At 41.9% G+C, this 17161-nt stretch overlaps 1 protein-coding gene across 1 annotated transcript in view; it reads left to right on the forward strand.

The window, feature by feature from the left end:
* fbxl17 (F-box and leucine-rich repeat protein 17) overlaps positions 1–17161 on the forward strand; it is a 293136-nt gene that overhangs the window by 190303 nt on the left and 85672 nt on the right. The window contains exon 9 of the mRNA XM_037777241.1: positions 12452–12528. Coding sequence (XP_037633169.1) covers positions 12452–12528 — 77 coding nt within the window. The remainder of the gene's footprint in view (positions 1–12451; positions 12529–17161) is intronic.

Raw genomic sequence — 17161 nt, forward strand, 5'->3', positions numbered from 1 at the left:
ATGAAAATCTCCTCAATTTTTCTTGGCGTGGGATCAAACAGTGTGTTCCGTTGGGGAATTCATTTTGGATTCTGGCTTTTTCAAGGAGTGTTTTGGCCAATGAGCTGGCGAGCCAAGCAACATCTGTTTTCATGAATACCTAATGGCCGTGTGTCACCAGAGTCAAACACATGCACTGAGAGACGCTCCCACTGTTATTACCATCATGGTTATTTAGCCACCAGTTTCTCATTAGGATCTTTTCCCTTTTTCGTCCCCATGGAGGAAACAATTGGATTAGCAGCTAGTTTTTACACTATATGCTAGGGCCCTCTGCCTATATACTACAAATGATTTATTTTTCAGGTGGATGTGGGGGTTTTATTTGTACTGTGTGTTGTCTTGGTAAGGTGTGATGCTTTAATAATATGATAACACCACCAAGGGAATAGGAAGGCATTATGTACTGTAAATCAAACAGGACAATTCAGTGATAATATCCAGTAGGAGAGGGTGTTAAGGTATAGAAATGAGGTGCCTGTATTAAAGTAACAGAATTGTTTTTGCCTAGTGTTTTGTGTAATAATAGTTTCTTAGACCGTGCCACTGTTTTAGGTTGTTAAAGTGCGACCCTTGCTTATGTTGCTATGGCTACAGTGGCAGACAGAGGGTCTCCAGACGTCAGAGGTCAAGAGTCAGGGTTGATAGTTACCAGGGTGAGGAGCAACTCTAAGCAAAACTTAGAGTTTTTATTACATGTGGAATGAAATATGAAACTCACATATATTCACCTTTTCTAGTTGACTTACCGTACAGCGCTCTGACCTCATCTTGGCAGTATTTGGAGCCCTGTTTTCCTGGAACAACATTTTCCAACTGAACAATTATATGTGTATGTGTGTGTGTGTGTGTGTGTGTGTGTGCGTGTGTGTGTGTGTGTGTGTGTGTGTGTGCGTGTGCGTGTGTGTGTGTGTGTGTGTGTGTGTGTGTGTGTGTGTGTGTGTGTGTGTGTGTGTGTGTGTGTGTGTGTGTGTGCGTGTGTGTGTGTGCGTGTGTGTGTGTGGGGTAGTGACGATGGTTCTACTAGACATGCTGAACTAGTTTCATGGACGACCTAACGTCTCGTAAAGTGATGAGACAGAGTGTGACGACGTGATCCGGCATAGCTGTGGTTGTAGTGTGGTTGTCGCGCTCCATCTCTTTAATGCTCTCTTTCCTTTCACACTCCTCCTTTTTTCTGTGTTTTTTTCTCTCTCTACTTCTCTTGCGCTTTATACACATTGCATTCTGCTCGTGTGTTTTTTTTTTTAAGCACAATGTAGTCGAGGGCAGTCGTAGCGTGGTCTACTCACGTCGGAGAAAAATCTAAAGTATTGTAAGTTGAGGAAAAGAGTCCGTACTGCCTGAATGACAGGAGCTACAATGTGTGCAAAGGAAAATAAAAGAATGACGGAAGCCACACTGGAAAGCACACATTTTCCCCCATCGATCAGCAACCCTGTCCAGTTCGGTATCTACTGTTTCTGCTCTCCCTCAGTCTTTAGAACAGTGTGAGTCCATTGATCAGGCTTTGTCATCCTGGTGTGTGTGCTAGTACACCAGTGTTCCTAATGAAGCCGAGTCCGCCCGGCCGAGCTGCAGGAGCAGCGAGCAGCAGCACCAAAAACGCAACAGCTCATTCGTTCTCAACAGGAGCCGACTTATGAGGCAAATTCAGCGTAATTAAAGCCAGTCTGTGTAATTGAAGCATTCCTCTCTCGATCATAGCGGCGAGGAAATTACACGCCGCAATATGACTTGTTGGGCCATTGTACAGCATTTGTTGTGGTATAATTCAGTGGCCTCCCACCCTCTCATCCTGTCCTCCCCCGTTCTATCTTCATCCCCCTTCTCCCTTCCTCTTCATATCCATTAGCCTAATGAACACCCTGCAATTTCCTGCCACCGGGACAAACACGCTACACAGTATTGTTCTCCTCTCTTTTCTGTGTGTATGCACATCCATGTGGCACTCCCGCATGTGTGTACCGGTGTGTTTGCATGTGTGTTTGACAGAGAGAGCGGGCGGCAGAGAACGTAAGCTCTCATTAAAATAGATGGCGGTAATCAAAGTGCAGAGCAATTAGCCATGGCTGAGTGGGCGGGAGGGTGTACACTGTGTGTTACCGGGTGCCATTGTGTCAGGCCTATTGGTAAACACCGTGATAGTTCACCTCTCTCTGCATGTGGACACGGAGCAGAAGAGTTACGATACGCAGCCCCGAGGGGCACGCTCACCTCAATTTATCACCGTCAGACCGCCTGTTTTCTTTAGTGTCTGAAACAAGATGCTGTTATTACACTAGCTGCTAGTTATTGGTTGTGTTATCTGCTCTTCATAATGAAATGCTATGGTGTATTTTTGACAGGATTTCAGAGAAATAGGAGCCTGTTTCAAAAACAAAAAGCAAAAAACTATGCCTGTCGATTAAAATATTTAATAATCACAAATTAATCACATTTTTTATCCGTTCAAAATTTACCTTAAAGGGAGATTTGTCAAGTATTTAATACTCTTAACATGGGAGTGGACAAATATGCTGCTTTATGCAAATGTATCTATATTTTTATAGAAAAAATACTGAAATCATAAGATGGCAAACTGCAGCCCAACAGGCAACAACAGCTGTCAGTGTGTCAGTGTGCTGACTTGACTATGACTTGCCCCAAACTGCATGTGATTATCATAAAGTGGGCATGTCTGTAAAGGGGAGACTCGTGGGTACCCATAGAACCCATTTACATTCACATATCTGGAGGTCAGAGGACAAGGAACCCCTTTGAAAATGGGCTAGAATGACTAGGTACCAATGGATTCATTAGGTTCTCTAGTTTCATATGATGCCAGTATCTTTACTGTAGCTTCAAAAGCTAACCCGCTACAACTTCTTAAAGATCGATTGCCTTAATGTGTTAAAACAAATTGGCGTTATCACATTAACTTTGACAGCCATAAAAAAAACATTTATCAAATTCATTTCCTTCCACTTTTGATAGCTTTTTAGAAATGAATGTCTCAATAAAAAAGAAAGCATTTGCCAGTTTAGAATCCACTTCATTGGAGCCTTGTGGTTAACATGTACACCATATAACCGCATCGTAGTGAAACCAGTAGAGGTTCTCTTTGTGATCACACGGCTGGACTGTATTTACTTTGCTTTTTTGGGTACAAACCAAAGTTGTGTGCTATAAATTGTGAGTTTTCTGCAAAATCAAAATACACAAGCCTAATTGAAGCTGTGGATGCCATAATCAAACACATGTACATTGTGCTGAGTGAGGAGTTTTAAGTAATTCCCCCCCACTCTACCTAACTGCATGCTTTATAAACAAAGAGAGACACAGAGAAAGCAGATGCGTCTGCTGCTTTTATTCCCCACAGTGACATCTATCATGGGCAACCATCTCGAACCTAACTGTTCGTCTCACATGGGCAGAGCTCCACTAACTTTCTCTTGCACTCACACGCGCACACACACTTGCACAGGCACAAACACCACTGTGTCAGCGCCGACCTAAGGCTGTAAGTCTTATCGCCATCTGCCACGGGGCAGTGCTCATCTTCTCCTGAGTTATTTATTGTGTTATGGCTGCAGTGGGCTGACCGTGGAGGCAGATAGGGGCATGGCATTGCTTTACAGAACGGCTTTGCTTTCCAGTTGTTCATTTACAGGTCAGTGTCTCACTTGCGTGTCCTCTAGGAAGCTGCTAAGGTGCAACTGGGGAAGGAGCCGCAGATGCAGAGTGAAGAGCTATGAGAGATCCACATGTGAGCGATGTCGGGCCAGTTTGTTTTCCTCTGGAGCTGCTTTAAAATGCTGTTTGTGCATGTGCATCACGGAGGCTCGTCAGCGTCGGCAAGGCAACAGGCTGTCCATTTGGATGGGCTTAAAGTGAATAACTGCCACTTAACCTCACAAAGTGCTTAGTTGGCTTTTCCCCCTGGTTTCTGATGGACAAATCAGCTGGTTTGTGAGGGACACTTGTTTTTGGAGATGGTGAAATTGTTGGCTGATGCTGTACGTAATAACAGCCATGAGTTTACAGTTGGATATATATCTCCAGAAGTCTTATGCACTTTTGAACTCAATATTGTTTAATGTGCAGCTCTAGAACTGCTAAATGGCCGTTTGCTCAGAGTAGAACTCCTGCCGTCTCTATATTGAAACTTTTGCCGTTTGTGGAGTACTAGAAGTGTTTTACTCTGCAATTACAGAATACTTAGAGCTGGATGAAATGCTTCAAGCATTTAAAGAAGCCAACCTCCACTGAGGATGAGAGGAGACGGCAGCACATATCAGGGCCTTGATGTTTCTGCTTTCCATTGGCTGTGTTGACCTGAAAAGTGTGCTCGCCTCTCCTCTCCCAGACAAACAAAGAAACAAAAGCACAGGTTGGACAGGGAAGTCGAGGATGATGGGCATTTTACGGCTCCAGTTACGACCCCATCGGCACATTTTTGAGCAGGCCGACGACAAGCTGCTGGAATGCCCCGCAGTTTTGCAGAGTCGTTTGAAAACATGATTAACGGCGGTGGAACACAATAGGAATGTGATTCTCATTTGAGCGGTGGGTACGGCCGGCTAGCCTGGGAAATCATCCAGGCCCTAATTGCTGAAGCAGACCCTGATTCAGACGACTGGAACTTACACACACACACCAACCGCACACAAATACACACGCTCAAACAGATAGGGATAAAAAAGTGTATCTGCTCGGCTTCTGGATTTATAATTTTGTATTCTTATCATAACAATAAACAGATATGGGATATGTCTGTGAGCTCTTTGTCACAGTTACATTTCACAAGTTACAATAGTAAGTGCGAGCTTGCCCGGGGCTAGTAAATCCGGCTGCTCACTTGCCCAATCAGGCAAATTGTAAAAGAATAATTAAAGCCATTGTTTTTTTCCTAAGCCTATGATGGAAATAGCTAAGGAGTGAGCTTTTTAAAATGATTTTGAATGTGCTCTATAAATAAAATCAACATGAGCCATCTCACTTCCTCCTCATCTCTTTGTGGAGAGTTGCACATGCACTGTACCGATCGGGCTCTTGCGAGAAAATGAAGTGCAAGCGAGCATTCCAATGATCCTGGAAACAGGAGTTTAGTCGGGTGGCGTTAGAGAAGATGTGGATGAAACGTCAACTATCTATTAGGCTGTTTGCCGCTAGTTTCAGAACAAGACGGAAAAAAATGACAATTAACTTTAGTCTTTGTTGTTTTTTGTTAACCACTAATAAATAAAACCCAATTGCCCAACCGGGCCAGTTAAAGAAAGATTAACGTTGAACCCTGGTAAGCATGTTTTACAAGTTTTCATTTTATTGAATATTTTACAGTCAAACCCATCTTGAAATACATATCATGCAAAGAAAATGAAAGATGTGGATTTTGAAGCGCATGTAAAGCAACATGTTTTTCATTTTTCATTTTTATGACATCTATAAAATCCATAGGATGTAATGACAAAATGCAAACATGCCAAAATGATTGTGACTGATCTATTTGTCTCAGATAATTTTCACTTCTGTTGAAGTTATTCTTCTTTCTGCTATTTTAAATCATTTTAAGCAGCAAACGGCTTCTTCAAGATAAGAAAATGAAATATGATTGCTTCGCTGATATTTTGTTGAGAACACAACTTTAATTGCACCCCGAATCAGCAACAGAACAATAGTCCAAGTCCACATCAATTACCAGAGGGTCAGCAATTTCAAAAGCAATGAACGTGTTCCCTCACATTCAATAAAAGCTGTATTGCTCCATTTTAAGATTGTTGCTGAAGTATTTGCTTACTGAAGGGCTCTTTTGAGGTATTGGATATTTTTATATCCATTTATATTAGCCCAATGAAAAAGTCTTAAAGTCTTTTTTTTGTTCCGAGGATTCCAGAAAGTCAGTGTTGCGCATCGTCTGAGGAAGCAGAACCGTGCTTCCTTACACTTGTGTATGGATTTATGGGCGATATAAAGAAAATTTACAGCAAGAATCATTTTGCAAGAGCGTTCTCCTAAGAAGTATAAACCCCCGTCTTGCCTTGCTCTCCTCCTCTTTGCTGCTCCGCCCTTCCATTTCATTAAGTCTAAAGACAGCCATGGAAGTCTGAAGTCTCGTCTGTCACCGCTGCCTCCTCCTCCTCCTCCTCCTCCTCCTACTCCTTTTATGTTTTCATCCTCTCCCTAGACCTTCAACCGCTTTTCTTTATACATTTCATGCTTACTTTCTTTCTTTTTTGCCCTCTTCTCTTGAAAATCATCCATTTCTATTTCCCTGCTCCTTTTGTGTGGCCAGACAGCCGTGTAATTGTGGGCCGTGTGAGGAGCGGGATGAGACGAGGCCTTGTGTTGGTCAGCAGCACCGAGCTAGTATACCTACCTACAGCCATTCTCCCAGCAGCCTCTTTGTTCCTGCTCCATTGTGACGGGCTAGCTAAAGAGAAGCGTTACACATGTTGTTTGGCTGGAAGACTGTCTGCAGTCTTTGTGATAAATATGGACTTCTGTTTCTCTCAAGTATTGTTACTATTCTTCCTCTTGCTGCCTGTCTGCTTGGATACCTCTGGCTGTGCTGCATAAAAGAAGATTAGCTTCACCTCTGAGAGACACATGCACTCATTCGCACAAGCACAAACAACACACGCACACGCACACGCACACGCACACGCACACGCACACGCACACGCACACACACACACACACACACACACACACACACACACACACACACTGGGTTGTCCCTCACTCCCTTTGTCCCTCCTTTCTTGTCCCACATGTTCTTGTTGAGTCTCACTGTAGACTCTTTACAGTTTGACGTATGGAAATTGTTCAGTAAGGTGGTTGGAAGTCTCCCGTGAGACTTTATGAGAGCAGTTTTATGACAAAAATCAAATTGTAATCCAGTTGATTTGTGTTGGACTATAAGAAACAAGGTGCTGAAGCAAAATGATTGCACAATAAGTTTTGATCAGACCATTTTATTTAAAGGATGCCAGTCAAAAAATACTAAATAGCAAAATAAACAAAATGGAAAATAACAAAAATGAGTATACAGTGCAAAATATGAATCTGAAATAACCATTCAAATATTTCTAATTTAAAGTATGACCATTTCAACAAGCTCATAGAAAAGATTAGGTTTGATCAAACAGTGAGCTGGGATTAAGGGATGATCACTAGGCTTTGTCTAAGTCTAACCTCTGGTTGTACAACAAAGCACACACATGAAGCGGATACAGTCAAAGGGCAGTTGTCCAATAGGGCAGCTTTAAGCAAGGTACCGATACCTGGGCTTTGGGTATCAGCCTATACCGAGTACTGATCCCATACCAGTGTTTAATTAGTAAGGTGTATGCCTCACTGTGTGGCAGTGATTAGGATCATTCTTTTATGTGTCTGGCTTGACTTAAATGTTGCTTTCCTAACTTTGTAAAACAAAATGTAACAAATTAATACATAGATTTAAATGTACTGAATTGTATTAAAATGATGCTACGTGCTAATCCTCTTTTTTCTTTTAAACACAGGTCAAGGCTGTAAAGTCCATAAAAGCTTGCATATTGTAGAATATATAAAGTGTTTTTTAAAAGGCTAGTTGCTAGTTTTCAGAGGTGTTGATGACTCAGTAGAGCTCCTTGCTGTCGGGATGAAGGTGAAAAGGAAACTATGTATAAAGTATCACTACCGTGGCCTTACCTAGAAAGTCCATTTCCTAACCTTCAATATAGTACAGATATGATTTAATCCCTCTGATAATACTGGGTTACCATTTCCCTTTTATTATTCAGGAGCTTCTGTGAGTTATATAAAAAGAACTCTTCACAATGATGCTATTCAGTAAATAACATTTTCATAAGATGACCTATGCTCATTTTACTGGCACTAAGGACTGAGTAGTAATCGGGCCACAGTAGTTTCTGAAATCTAAAATAATATTCAGTAAACTAAGTCACTGTATGGAGCCGAGGTTGGGCTAATATGGTCCGAGAGCAAATTGAATGCTGGGAAATAAAAATGGATGTTTAAAAAAACGTCCCGGCTCCTCCGTCGGTCGCATTTGCACCTCGATCTACACACCACTTAGCTCGTCATACCTTCGGGCCTCATTTACATGTAAAGAGCCTGGAAAATGCTTTCGTTAATCACAAGATAAATTAGTGCTGATGTAGTTACCATGGTTTCAAACTAAGCTACATAATTGAGTTTTCTTTTTTATAAACTCCAAGGGAAGAGCAATTATGTATCAGCAAGGCAAATTAGTGTATTTTTTTTTTTTCTCCTGACGCTATGAACATACTCTATACGTAGCTACATCTGCACCTCTTGAAAGAGATTATTGGAGTGTTACTTCCTGTTACAAGAACTCTGCAACATGTTACCTTGGTTATTAAAGCTGCAGTGGGTAGAAATGGAGCAAATATGATTAAACAAAGTTATTTTTATAAAACGGTCACTATATCCTGACAGTAGCATGAGACAGGTAACCGGAAAAATGTTCCTCAGTGTCCTCCGGTGTCCTCCGGTGTCCTAATGGCATCTGCAGGATTTCACAGACCGGAGGAAAACAAGCAGTCATAGCTGATCTGGAGTCTGCCGTCCAGCTGCCATCTATGAGCCGGCTGTCAATCACTCACCAACTCCGAACAAACTTCCAAACTAGGCGGCGCTGATCAAATATGAATCAGTATTCTGTTACTGTAATGTCTATTTCTCTCCTCAGATGTTTTCAGAATCATCTTGTAGTGGACTGTTTAGCTGTAAAATAATAAAGTTTGTGACCCGGCAGGCATGTTGAGATCAGTTGAGGAAATACCAAGCACCGCCCACCAGCCAGAGCACAGCCAGTAGGAACACTCTCTCTGTGAAATGACCTGTGATTGGCCAAAGTCTCCCATCACGGGTTTGATTTTTTCTAAAGCCTGAAAACAGAGCCATGAGGAGGAGCAGAAGTCTAGTTATCTCTCAGAACACTTGAATTACAATACGCTGAAAGATTATTATGGAATTTTTGCCCAATGATGCCAAAAATATACTGCCTACTGAAGGTTTAGGTAAAAACCCTTTTCTCTCTTTCAGGTAGGAGATGCGTTATATCAATTAGGACCTGCTCTTTATTTACTATAATTCAGCTTCTTATCCTGCAGAGTGGAGTCCAACAAAAGCTAAACTCTTTGGCAGGCAGCATTAGCTGGCTGGCAAGGAAACAAAATTAAATATAAAATACGTTCCAGAGTTAAGCAACGTCCTCAAGGTCCAGTTGTGTTGCTCCAGTAAGTCAATTTAGATAGAAAATGTGTGCGTGACTTTGTGTTTAAGGAAGAGAAATTCCCCCGAATCCCAGACATGCCAAGAACCGAACCAAAGTTTGATTTAGTTTGTATGAGACTGAGATAGAGAGAGGAGTGACGGTTTTATTGTTTACCTCTAGCTGTTTGTGCCAACAGCGTGGTGACAGTGAGCCAAACACACACTGACCCCTGATGATCCTCTCTCCCTCCTGCCTTCCGTTAAACATGCAGTCCCTTAGTTGTCATGGAGACGGTTTTATTGTCCTTTTATTGGAAAAAAAGTGGCCTTGAGCTGTATATTAGCTAGATACATAACTATAACAAAAGGCTTTGTGTGGACTTTTTTATGCCTCCATAATATTTATAAGAGCATCTTTTGCCCTCTGTGGTATAGCAGACACTTTCTCGCCTTATTCACTTGTCATCATAATTTCCTCCTCATCTTCTTGCACTCCTTCGTCTTGCTCATTTTTCTGTTATTGTTCAAAATCCTCCTAATTAACCTTCCGCTCAACTTACCCTTCATTTTTGTCATCTTGTACTGTCTGCCTCCTCTCCTCCTCCACTTAGCCTCTCTAAACGACACGTCTTTTTCCACCGTTTCCTGAATCTCTGCCGACACATCTTCCAGTCTACCATTTGACTGTTTTTCTTTCTCACATTGTATCCCCATCTTGATCCCGGTCCTCCACGCTTTCTTTGTCACTTCATTAGTTGCTCCTCTTAATCCTCCATACCTGCGTCATCGTCCCTCCTTTTTCATTTTCTTCCTTCCTCTTTCTAATTTTTTTTTTCTTTCTCTTAAATCTGTCATTTATTCCCTCATTCTCCTCTTCATCCTGCTCATTCCTCCCTTTTTCAGCATCATCAGCAGCTTCTCCAGCTCGACCACCTTGCCATGCTGTTGACTTGCTCTCCACTCTGCATCCTAATGTCCTCCCTTCAGCGTTATCTCCTGTAGCATCGCCTCTGTCTAAATGCTCAGTATGCACACCGTGTCCAACCGGGGCTTTTGTCACCGGCTCTGTACATTATTGAAAGCGAGCAGATCACTAATTCATGTCAGCTGAGCCTTGTGGGGTTTGAGTGGAGGTGGGTGGGAGCTTGTTGCTTCTTGAAGGCCTTTCATGTGGCATGATCCATGCCTTAGCGTTCACATCCCTCACCGCTGCTCCGGCCTCCCTCGTCTCCTCTGCCGTCTCCTCGGTCCTCTCATTTCACCTCACTCTGGCCTTATTAATGGCCTCTTACTACTTCTTTTCCTCCCTTGTTTCCTTAGCTCCCAGTCTCCCATGATGTACCTCCTCTGTCTCCGTTCAACCTTTATAGAGATTTTTTACTCACTCCGTTTCCTGCTGTACTCGCTTTCCATCTCTCCTCACTCCCTCCCTCATTCATTGATGTCTGATCTAATTGCTTCAGCTCTGACCCTCGGGACCCGGGCACAGTGTAACAAGCTCCCAGAGGATGCACTCCGCCTCGGCCTTCGCGGCTGCATCCCTGAATCGCTATTTTCGTTTTATCTGTTTCCTTACCGACTAATCCCAGTGCATTCATTCATTAGCAGCTCTAATGCCATATAGCCGCAAGACACATGACATGATATTGTGATCCTGCTGTTGATGTAATCTAAGGCTGGCCGCAGCACAAGGTTGGGTCAGGGATGACCGATTGCAACAGGCCTTTCTCTATTTTCAAGAGTTTTTCTTATTCACATCTCACAGAGAGAGAGAGAAAAAGAGTGGAAGATAGAAAAAGGAAGAAGGGCGGGACGGAGTTAGTGGCAGGGAGGAAGAGAGAAACATAAACAGGGAGCGGTGGGAGGACAATGAAAAGGGAGGAAAAGAACAACCTGAGAACACGGAGAGGCTCGCAGGGCCACCGCAACAGAAATATAATAGAAAAGGTGAAATATGAAGATGCAGCCCAGTGAACTAAAGCAGATAGGATAGTGCACATTTTAACAGCTTTGGCTCCGCTCAGAATTTTAGAAATATGACACACATTTTAACTTTTCTCCCACTGACATCTTTTTCCAACTGGATCCTACGGTGTGATATGTCACACATCGAGTGACATCCATGGATTGTGTCATCTCAAATGAATACTGGATGCAAAAACACACAAACTTACACATCATGCTTTGTTCAAAAGGAAATGTTGCTGTACAGAATCCCCTGTTGATCTGCATCCTATTTTCAGTCCTGTTTGCTAGATAGCGAAGATGCAGCTTTTAAAAAAACAAACAAAAAAAAAACATGAAAGAAGGGAAGCTCATATTCTCTCAACAAGCAAGTAGATAGCGAGTGACTATGAGCAATGCATTTCAGAATTACCCCAGTTGTCAGTCATATTGCATGAAAGTGTATGAGCACAAATATCGTTCCTTGTTTCACTTTGACATGATGGAAGACAGCTTGACATCGCTTTTTTCCCCCCTCTGCTTTCACATTAAAGCGAGAGCTGTACAGTATATACTGTATGTGTGTGTGTGCTTGTCTCATAAATATTCATGCTAGAACGCCAGCATAAAGATCAAAACATTTTCTCCTGAAGGTTAATGGGTCAAATGCGTTGATCAAAATCTAGTTGTTGCACACACTCTTCTCATTATAGGCATTTAAAGAGAATCATTTGATACAGATACTCTGATCTTCCTCTTGGCCCTCCCTGGTGTATACTCTCTCACACACACACACACACACACACACACACACACACACACACACACACACACGCACACACACCCTGTAGGTCCTTTGGGCTCAGGCACTGGGCTGAATGCAGATATCCCTCTTTGAAGTGAGCGAGCTCACTATATATGTGCGTTTGTACATGCATTCACATGCACAAAAACACACGAATACCCGCGCTGTGTTTGTGCATGCTTCTCTAATCAGATCAGGTGTTTAATTATTGATGTATGTGTTAAAAGAAGCTGAATATGTGAACGGTTTATGACCCTGCAGCTGTACTGTTTAACCTTTACTGCGTGTGTGTAACAGAGGGAGTTTACTGCACGTGTTTCAGTGTTTTTGAGGCAGGTCGAAATTGCCTTCAAGCTAAAGTGAAACGCAATATACAGAACAAAGATGCCTCAGGTGACACTTTAAACATTGGCTCTTTCTCTCTGTGTCTCTCTGTAGGTGTGTGGAAATCATCGCCAAGGAGGGCAGAAGTCTGAAGGAGCTCTATCTGGTGTCTTGTAAAATCACAGACCACGGTAGGATACTTTCCATCACTGTCCCTTTGTTGCAGTCAACCTCCAACATTATCATCATAACCGTTATTACCCACAGCCACTACCATGATTCAGGACTCATTTGATTTTACGACTCGCCCCCTTATGAGCCCCGCAAACAGTAAAAATATGATTGAAAAGTTTCGCACAGAATAAAGTAATGTATCTCTTTAGTGCAGTTCATATTGTAATTTAAAATAGAAATGTTCTAATCTGTACCAAGTCAGAAGCAACACTTAAAACAGTTGGTGACAGCTGCCTTTCTGTGAAGTCATTAGTACTGTGACTTCAGGAGGAGGATTGTTTCAGAGTGCAGTATGTGACATATGCGCTGACTGCTCCTGGCAGGTTTTCTATGCGTTTGCTTGTGTTTGTGGATTAGATGTATTTGTGTTGTCTGACAGGAGACATACATGCTGTTTTCCTTCTCAGGGTACAGCCTTTATATCCCTCCAGCATCCTCTCCCGTCTTTTATTTTGTTTACACTGCCTCCCTCCTCTGCTTGATTCCATTCTGCCATATGTTTTGCAGAATATTTGAGTCTTTTATCAGCTTCAGTACAATGCACAGTCGGAGTACTTCAATACTGAAGCATCAGGAGTTGCAATGCTGACTAACACTGCTTGCCCAAATGATTTGATTCCCTGTGTGGCAGTGTTTGTCTGTTTAGTTGTTGCCAAGCGGTTTTGTGTTTGTTTGTGTGTGTGTGTGTACCCTGGGAGTTCCACAAATGAAAGCGTATGGGTGCCTACTTTTTTTTTCAAGAAGTACTCAATAGAACACAATCTGAAGTTATTTTTGTCACTTATTTTTGTTTCGGATCCTCTTTGAGATTCAGAATACCCACCGTGCTCCAAAAGAAGATCTAACTGGGATGAAATGTGTTTGCTTGAGGTTGATTGTTTAATTTGACTTTTGATTCAAATAGATTTGCCTGTTTTTCTCTTCCTCTTATATTACGTTAATCACTGTTGTCTGAACAAATCGTTTATTCAGAATTGCACAAAGGGACAATGAGATAAACTAAAGGGTCTTCTGTAGAGTTTTCTTAAATCGGCTACTTAAGGTGAGTTTATATTTCTTTTGAACTGAAGAAAGTAAGTGGCCTGTGCTTTTGATAGTTAGGCTTTATACCCGCTTCTTGTGTTGGATAATATTGCTTCAGCTGTTTGTTTTTTAACTTGCTGTTGTCTGAATGATAAGCCCATTGAAAAGTGCACAAAGGGACTACTGAGATAAGAGACAAGCAAGCCTTGTGCTTGTTAGTCCCTCGGTGTTTTCTTGAGAGCTTAGAGAGCTTAGGCCGGCTCGGGAGCTGTTTTTGTGTGGGCCTGTGAAGCCCATTGAGACGTTGTATGTGATGTTGGGATGCACAGATGAACTTGACACGTGTGATGCTCTATTATACCCTCTCCATACTGGGGCCTATCTATGCATGAGGTGGGCTTAAACATGTGCATTCATATTCATAGTAGGGCTGTGTATTGGCAAGAATCTGGCGATATGATATGTATCATGATACAGGGGTTACCATTCAATCATTTGCGATATATTGCGATACTGAAAGAAAGGCAATAGGCCTATATAATGATTTTTTAAATCTAATTTTAGGAAAACTGTCATAGTATAAAGAACACACCATATACATCAAATCTGGATTAAAAAAAGTTTACTTTTTTAGGCAATCTGTTACAGTGGGATCTGCATTTGCATTTATCAAACATCACATCACTACTTTGAGAGAGGGTGCAAATGAAATAATGTATTGACTGAGTTAATCTTTGCATGTAAACTATTCATTAAAAATTGATGGTGTTTTTGAGAATCAATACAGTGTCACAAAACATAATATTGCAATACTCGATTTTTTGGATGTTTTCTTACACCCCTAATTCATAGAGACTTGTTTCAGTTTCAGTTGTTTTGCTTGTCCATTTGATACTCTCTCTCTCTCTCTCTCTCTCTCTCTCTCTCTCTCTCTCTCTCTCTCTCTCTTGCTGTCTTAGCTGCTTGTTTCAGTTGGGTAATTGTTTAAATGTGTGCAAACTGGGAGCCAACAGGAACTCAGCTGGCTTGGCCAGAGGAAGTCTCTAATGTGCATACTCTCAACTAGCTCTAGTGCAAGCCTGAAAATTGGTTTTGGCGTATGTGGGCAGTAAGCAACTGTCAAAGAAGTGAATCGGGCGACGTCTTGGAATGCTGTAACCAGTTTTTCTAATGCTGACCCATTCCGATTTATTGGCAAGCCACCTCATTATCTGACTGGGGGATGAGACAGTTAGCAGTTTACAGCTCCAGCTGTTGGCTACTTTTCTGACAGAGCTCGATTACCTCTCATCTTTTTTCCTCTGTATGCTACCACTTTTTGCCCGTCCTGTCCGGTTAGTGGTTTAACTAAGTACAACAGATATGGAAAAAGAGGTTTAATGTCAGGCACTAATTGTCAGAGGTTTCAACAAAGTTGTGTTTATGTCGCGTGTGTTAGTGTAAATGATTACCCTCCAACACGAGCTGCAGCTCGCTGCTGACTTCTGTGAGTTACAGTGACAATAATCACCTTGACCTCTCTGAACCTGAACCTCGACTGCGTGCGAGTGTGTGTGAAACGTTATGTGGGCGTGTGTCTACTGGTGTTTGATTAATGACTCCAAGATCACAATAGTACATTAAACCAGGAATGCACACAACCACCCCCCTATATGTCCCTCTCTCTCTCTGTGTGTCTCTAATCATTTTGACCAAGATGAATTGGTGATATCTGATCTTCTTCCTTCACTAATGACCCCTCCGGCCCCTTCTGGCTGATGATGGGATCTGTGTGTGTGTGTGTGTGTCCTTCAAGGATAGAGATGCCTGTTGTAGGAGCTCTGTGCTCTAACAGAATGATTGGTGGATTTCCTGCTTCAGCCTCTGATAAATTAAATAACAGAAATGAGATTTTACATCAGCCAGGCCGGCCCCCCCGTTTTTTCCGCCCATCTCCCGTGCTAATTATTTTTATTAATGGCCTCTCTGAGTGCATTTGAGATGTCCACAAGCCTCTTACGTTTGAGTGTTCTGTTTTTTCCTCCCAGCATTTGCTTCCTGTGTGATTTTACAGTAGCTTTGAGGGCAGACAGACAGAGAGACATAAAGACAGGTTTAGATGACAGAAAGAGAGAGCTGGGCAACGTGTAATTTTACTCCCAACGCAGATGGTTTTGGAGATTATTTTTTGAGGAAGAGGAAACAAATGGAAAAAGCGAGGATAGATCTTTTTTGGCGTAATGATCTCACTGAAAGCCCTATTAGTGATGTGACTTCCTCACTTCCTAGACTTAAAAACACATGAAAACTAATGAGCTTGAACAACAGTTTGGTTGAATTCAAGGCAGCATAGAGACTTGTTAAACACCTGGATTCCACACTTTAAATATTTCATGAGATTTATGCATTTTCAGTTTTTTCACACCTGTAACTAATGATTGATGATGAATAATGGTCACGCTATAGTTCACATGCACACATGTGTATCAACACTGTAATATGTTGTCCTAAAATGTAAAAATAGCAGAAGGTGCATTCCTACTACAATGAAAAGACCTTAAACAACAACATGATTTAGTTTTAAGGTGTGGCTCATTTAACACAAAAAAACATTTAATTGACATTTTATATCAATTCATTATATAGGTATTGATATTTCTACAGCTTTTGACCCTAAAGAAGTGTGGTCAAGGGTATCCAGAAACGGTGTATGAATCCCCTCCCTCATCTAATCAGACACCAGGAGTACCCTGTAGTTCTTGGACTCCAAAAACAGAATCCATATGGAATACATTTAGCATTACCCTGGGAGGGGACCCAAGGTTATTTAGGTAATACAACTCATCTTTTCATATGGGGCCCCTCCAGCTGCAGGCCTCTGAGCAATTTCAAGTGTTGACCCTTTGTGTAAGAGTCCCTAATCTACAGAGTGCCTACTTATCACCGCCTCTTCTACACAGGGCTGCAGACACACGTTCCAACACATTCAGGAATTATATATTTAAATGTCCTGTTACAGCAGTTAAAGTGGCGATAGTCTGAGTTGGAGAAGGGATCTGGAAACAGACTGAGTGTGATGTTGATTTATAAAAAATAAAAATAAAAAATCCCACATGGCATGCTTATCTCTTTTAAAAAAAAATCAAAATAAAGAAAAACAGGCCTCTGAGAATCTCCTGAGATTGTAATAGTTTGAGACAATGTTGAGGAAGTATTGATAAGGAAATAACATTTAAAAACAATGTCTCTTTCCCTTCTCTTCCAGTACCTGACAAAATACCAAGCGAAGTTTTAACTCTTCACACGTGGTATAACAAAGCAAAAGTTTCTTATTCCCGTCGGCATACAGATGGCGTGCTCTCAGTTTGCCCATCTCCCCATCAGAAATCAAAGTACCAGTATAACATTGGTTTGAAAGCTGATCCTGATGAGAAACCCTACTCAGCCTCGCTCCCAGTGCTAATCAGATCTCTACACCACCACTGTCATCCTCATTGAGCGACCCATACACAGGAGGTGGTCCGTACGGCATCTTCAACACACCTGGATAGACAGTGATACCTCCTTGTCTCCTCTTTTTTTCTTACG

Source organism: Sebastes umbrosus, chromosome 8, assembly GCF_015220745.1.
Source record: "Sebastes umbrosus isolate fSebUmb1 chromosome 8, fSebUmb1.pri, whole genome shotgun sequence".
Lineage (NCBI taxonomy): Eukaryota > Metazoa > Chordata > Actinopteri > Perciformes > Sebastidae > Sebastes > Sebastes umbrosus.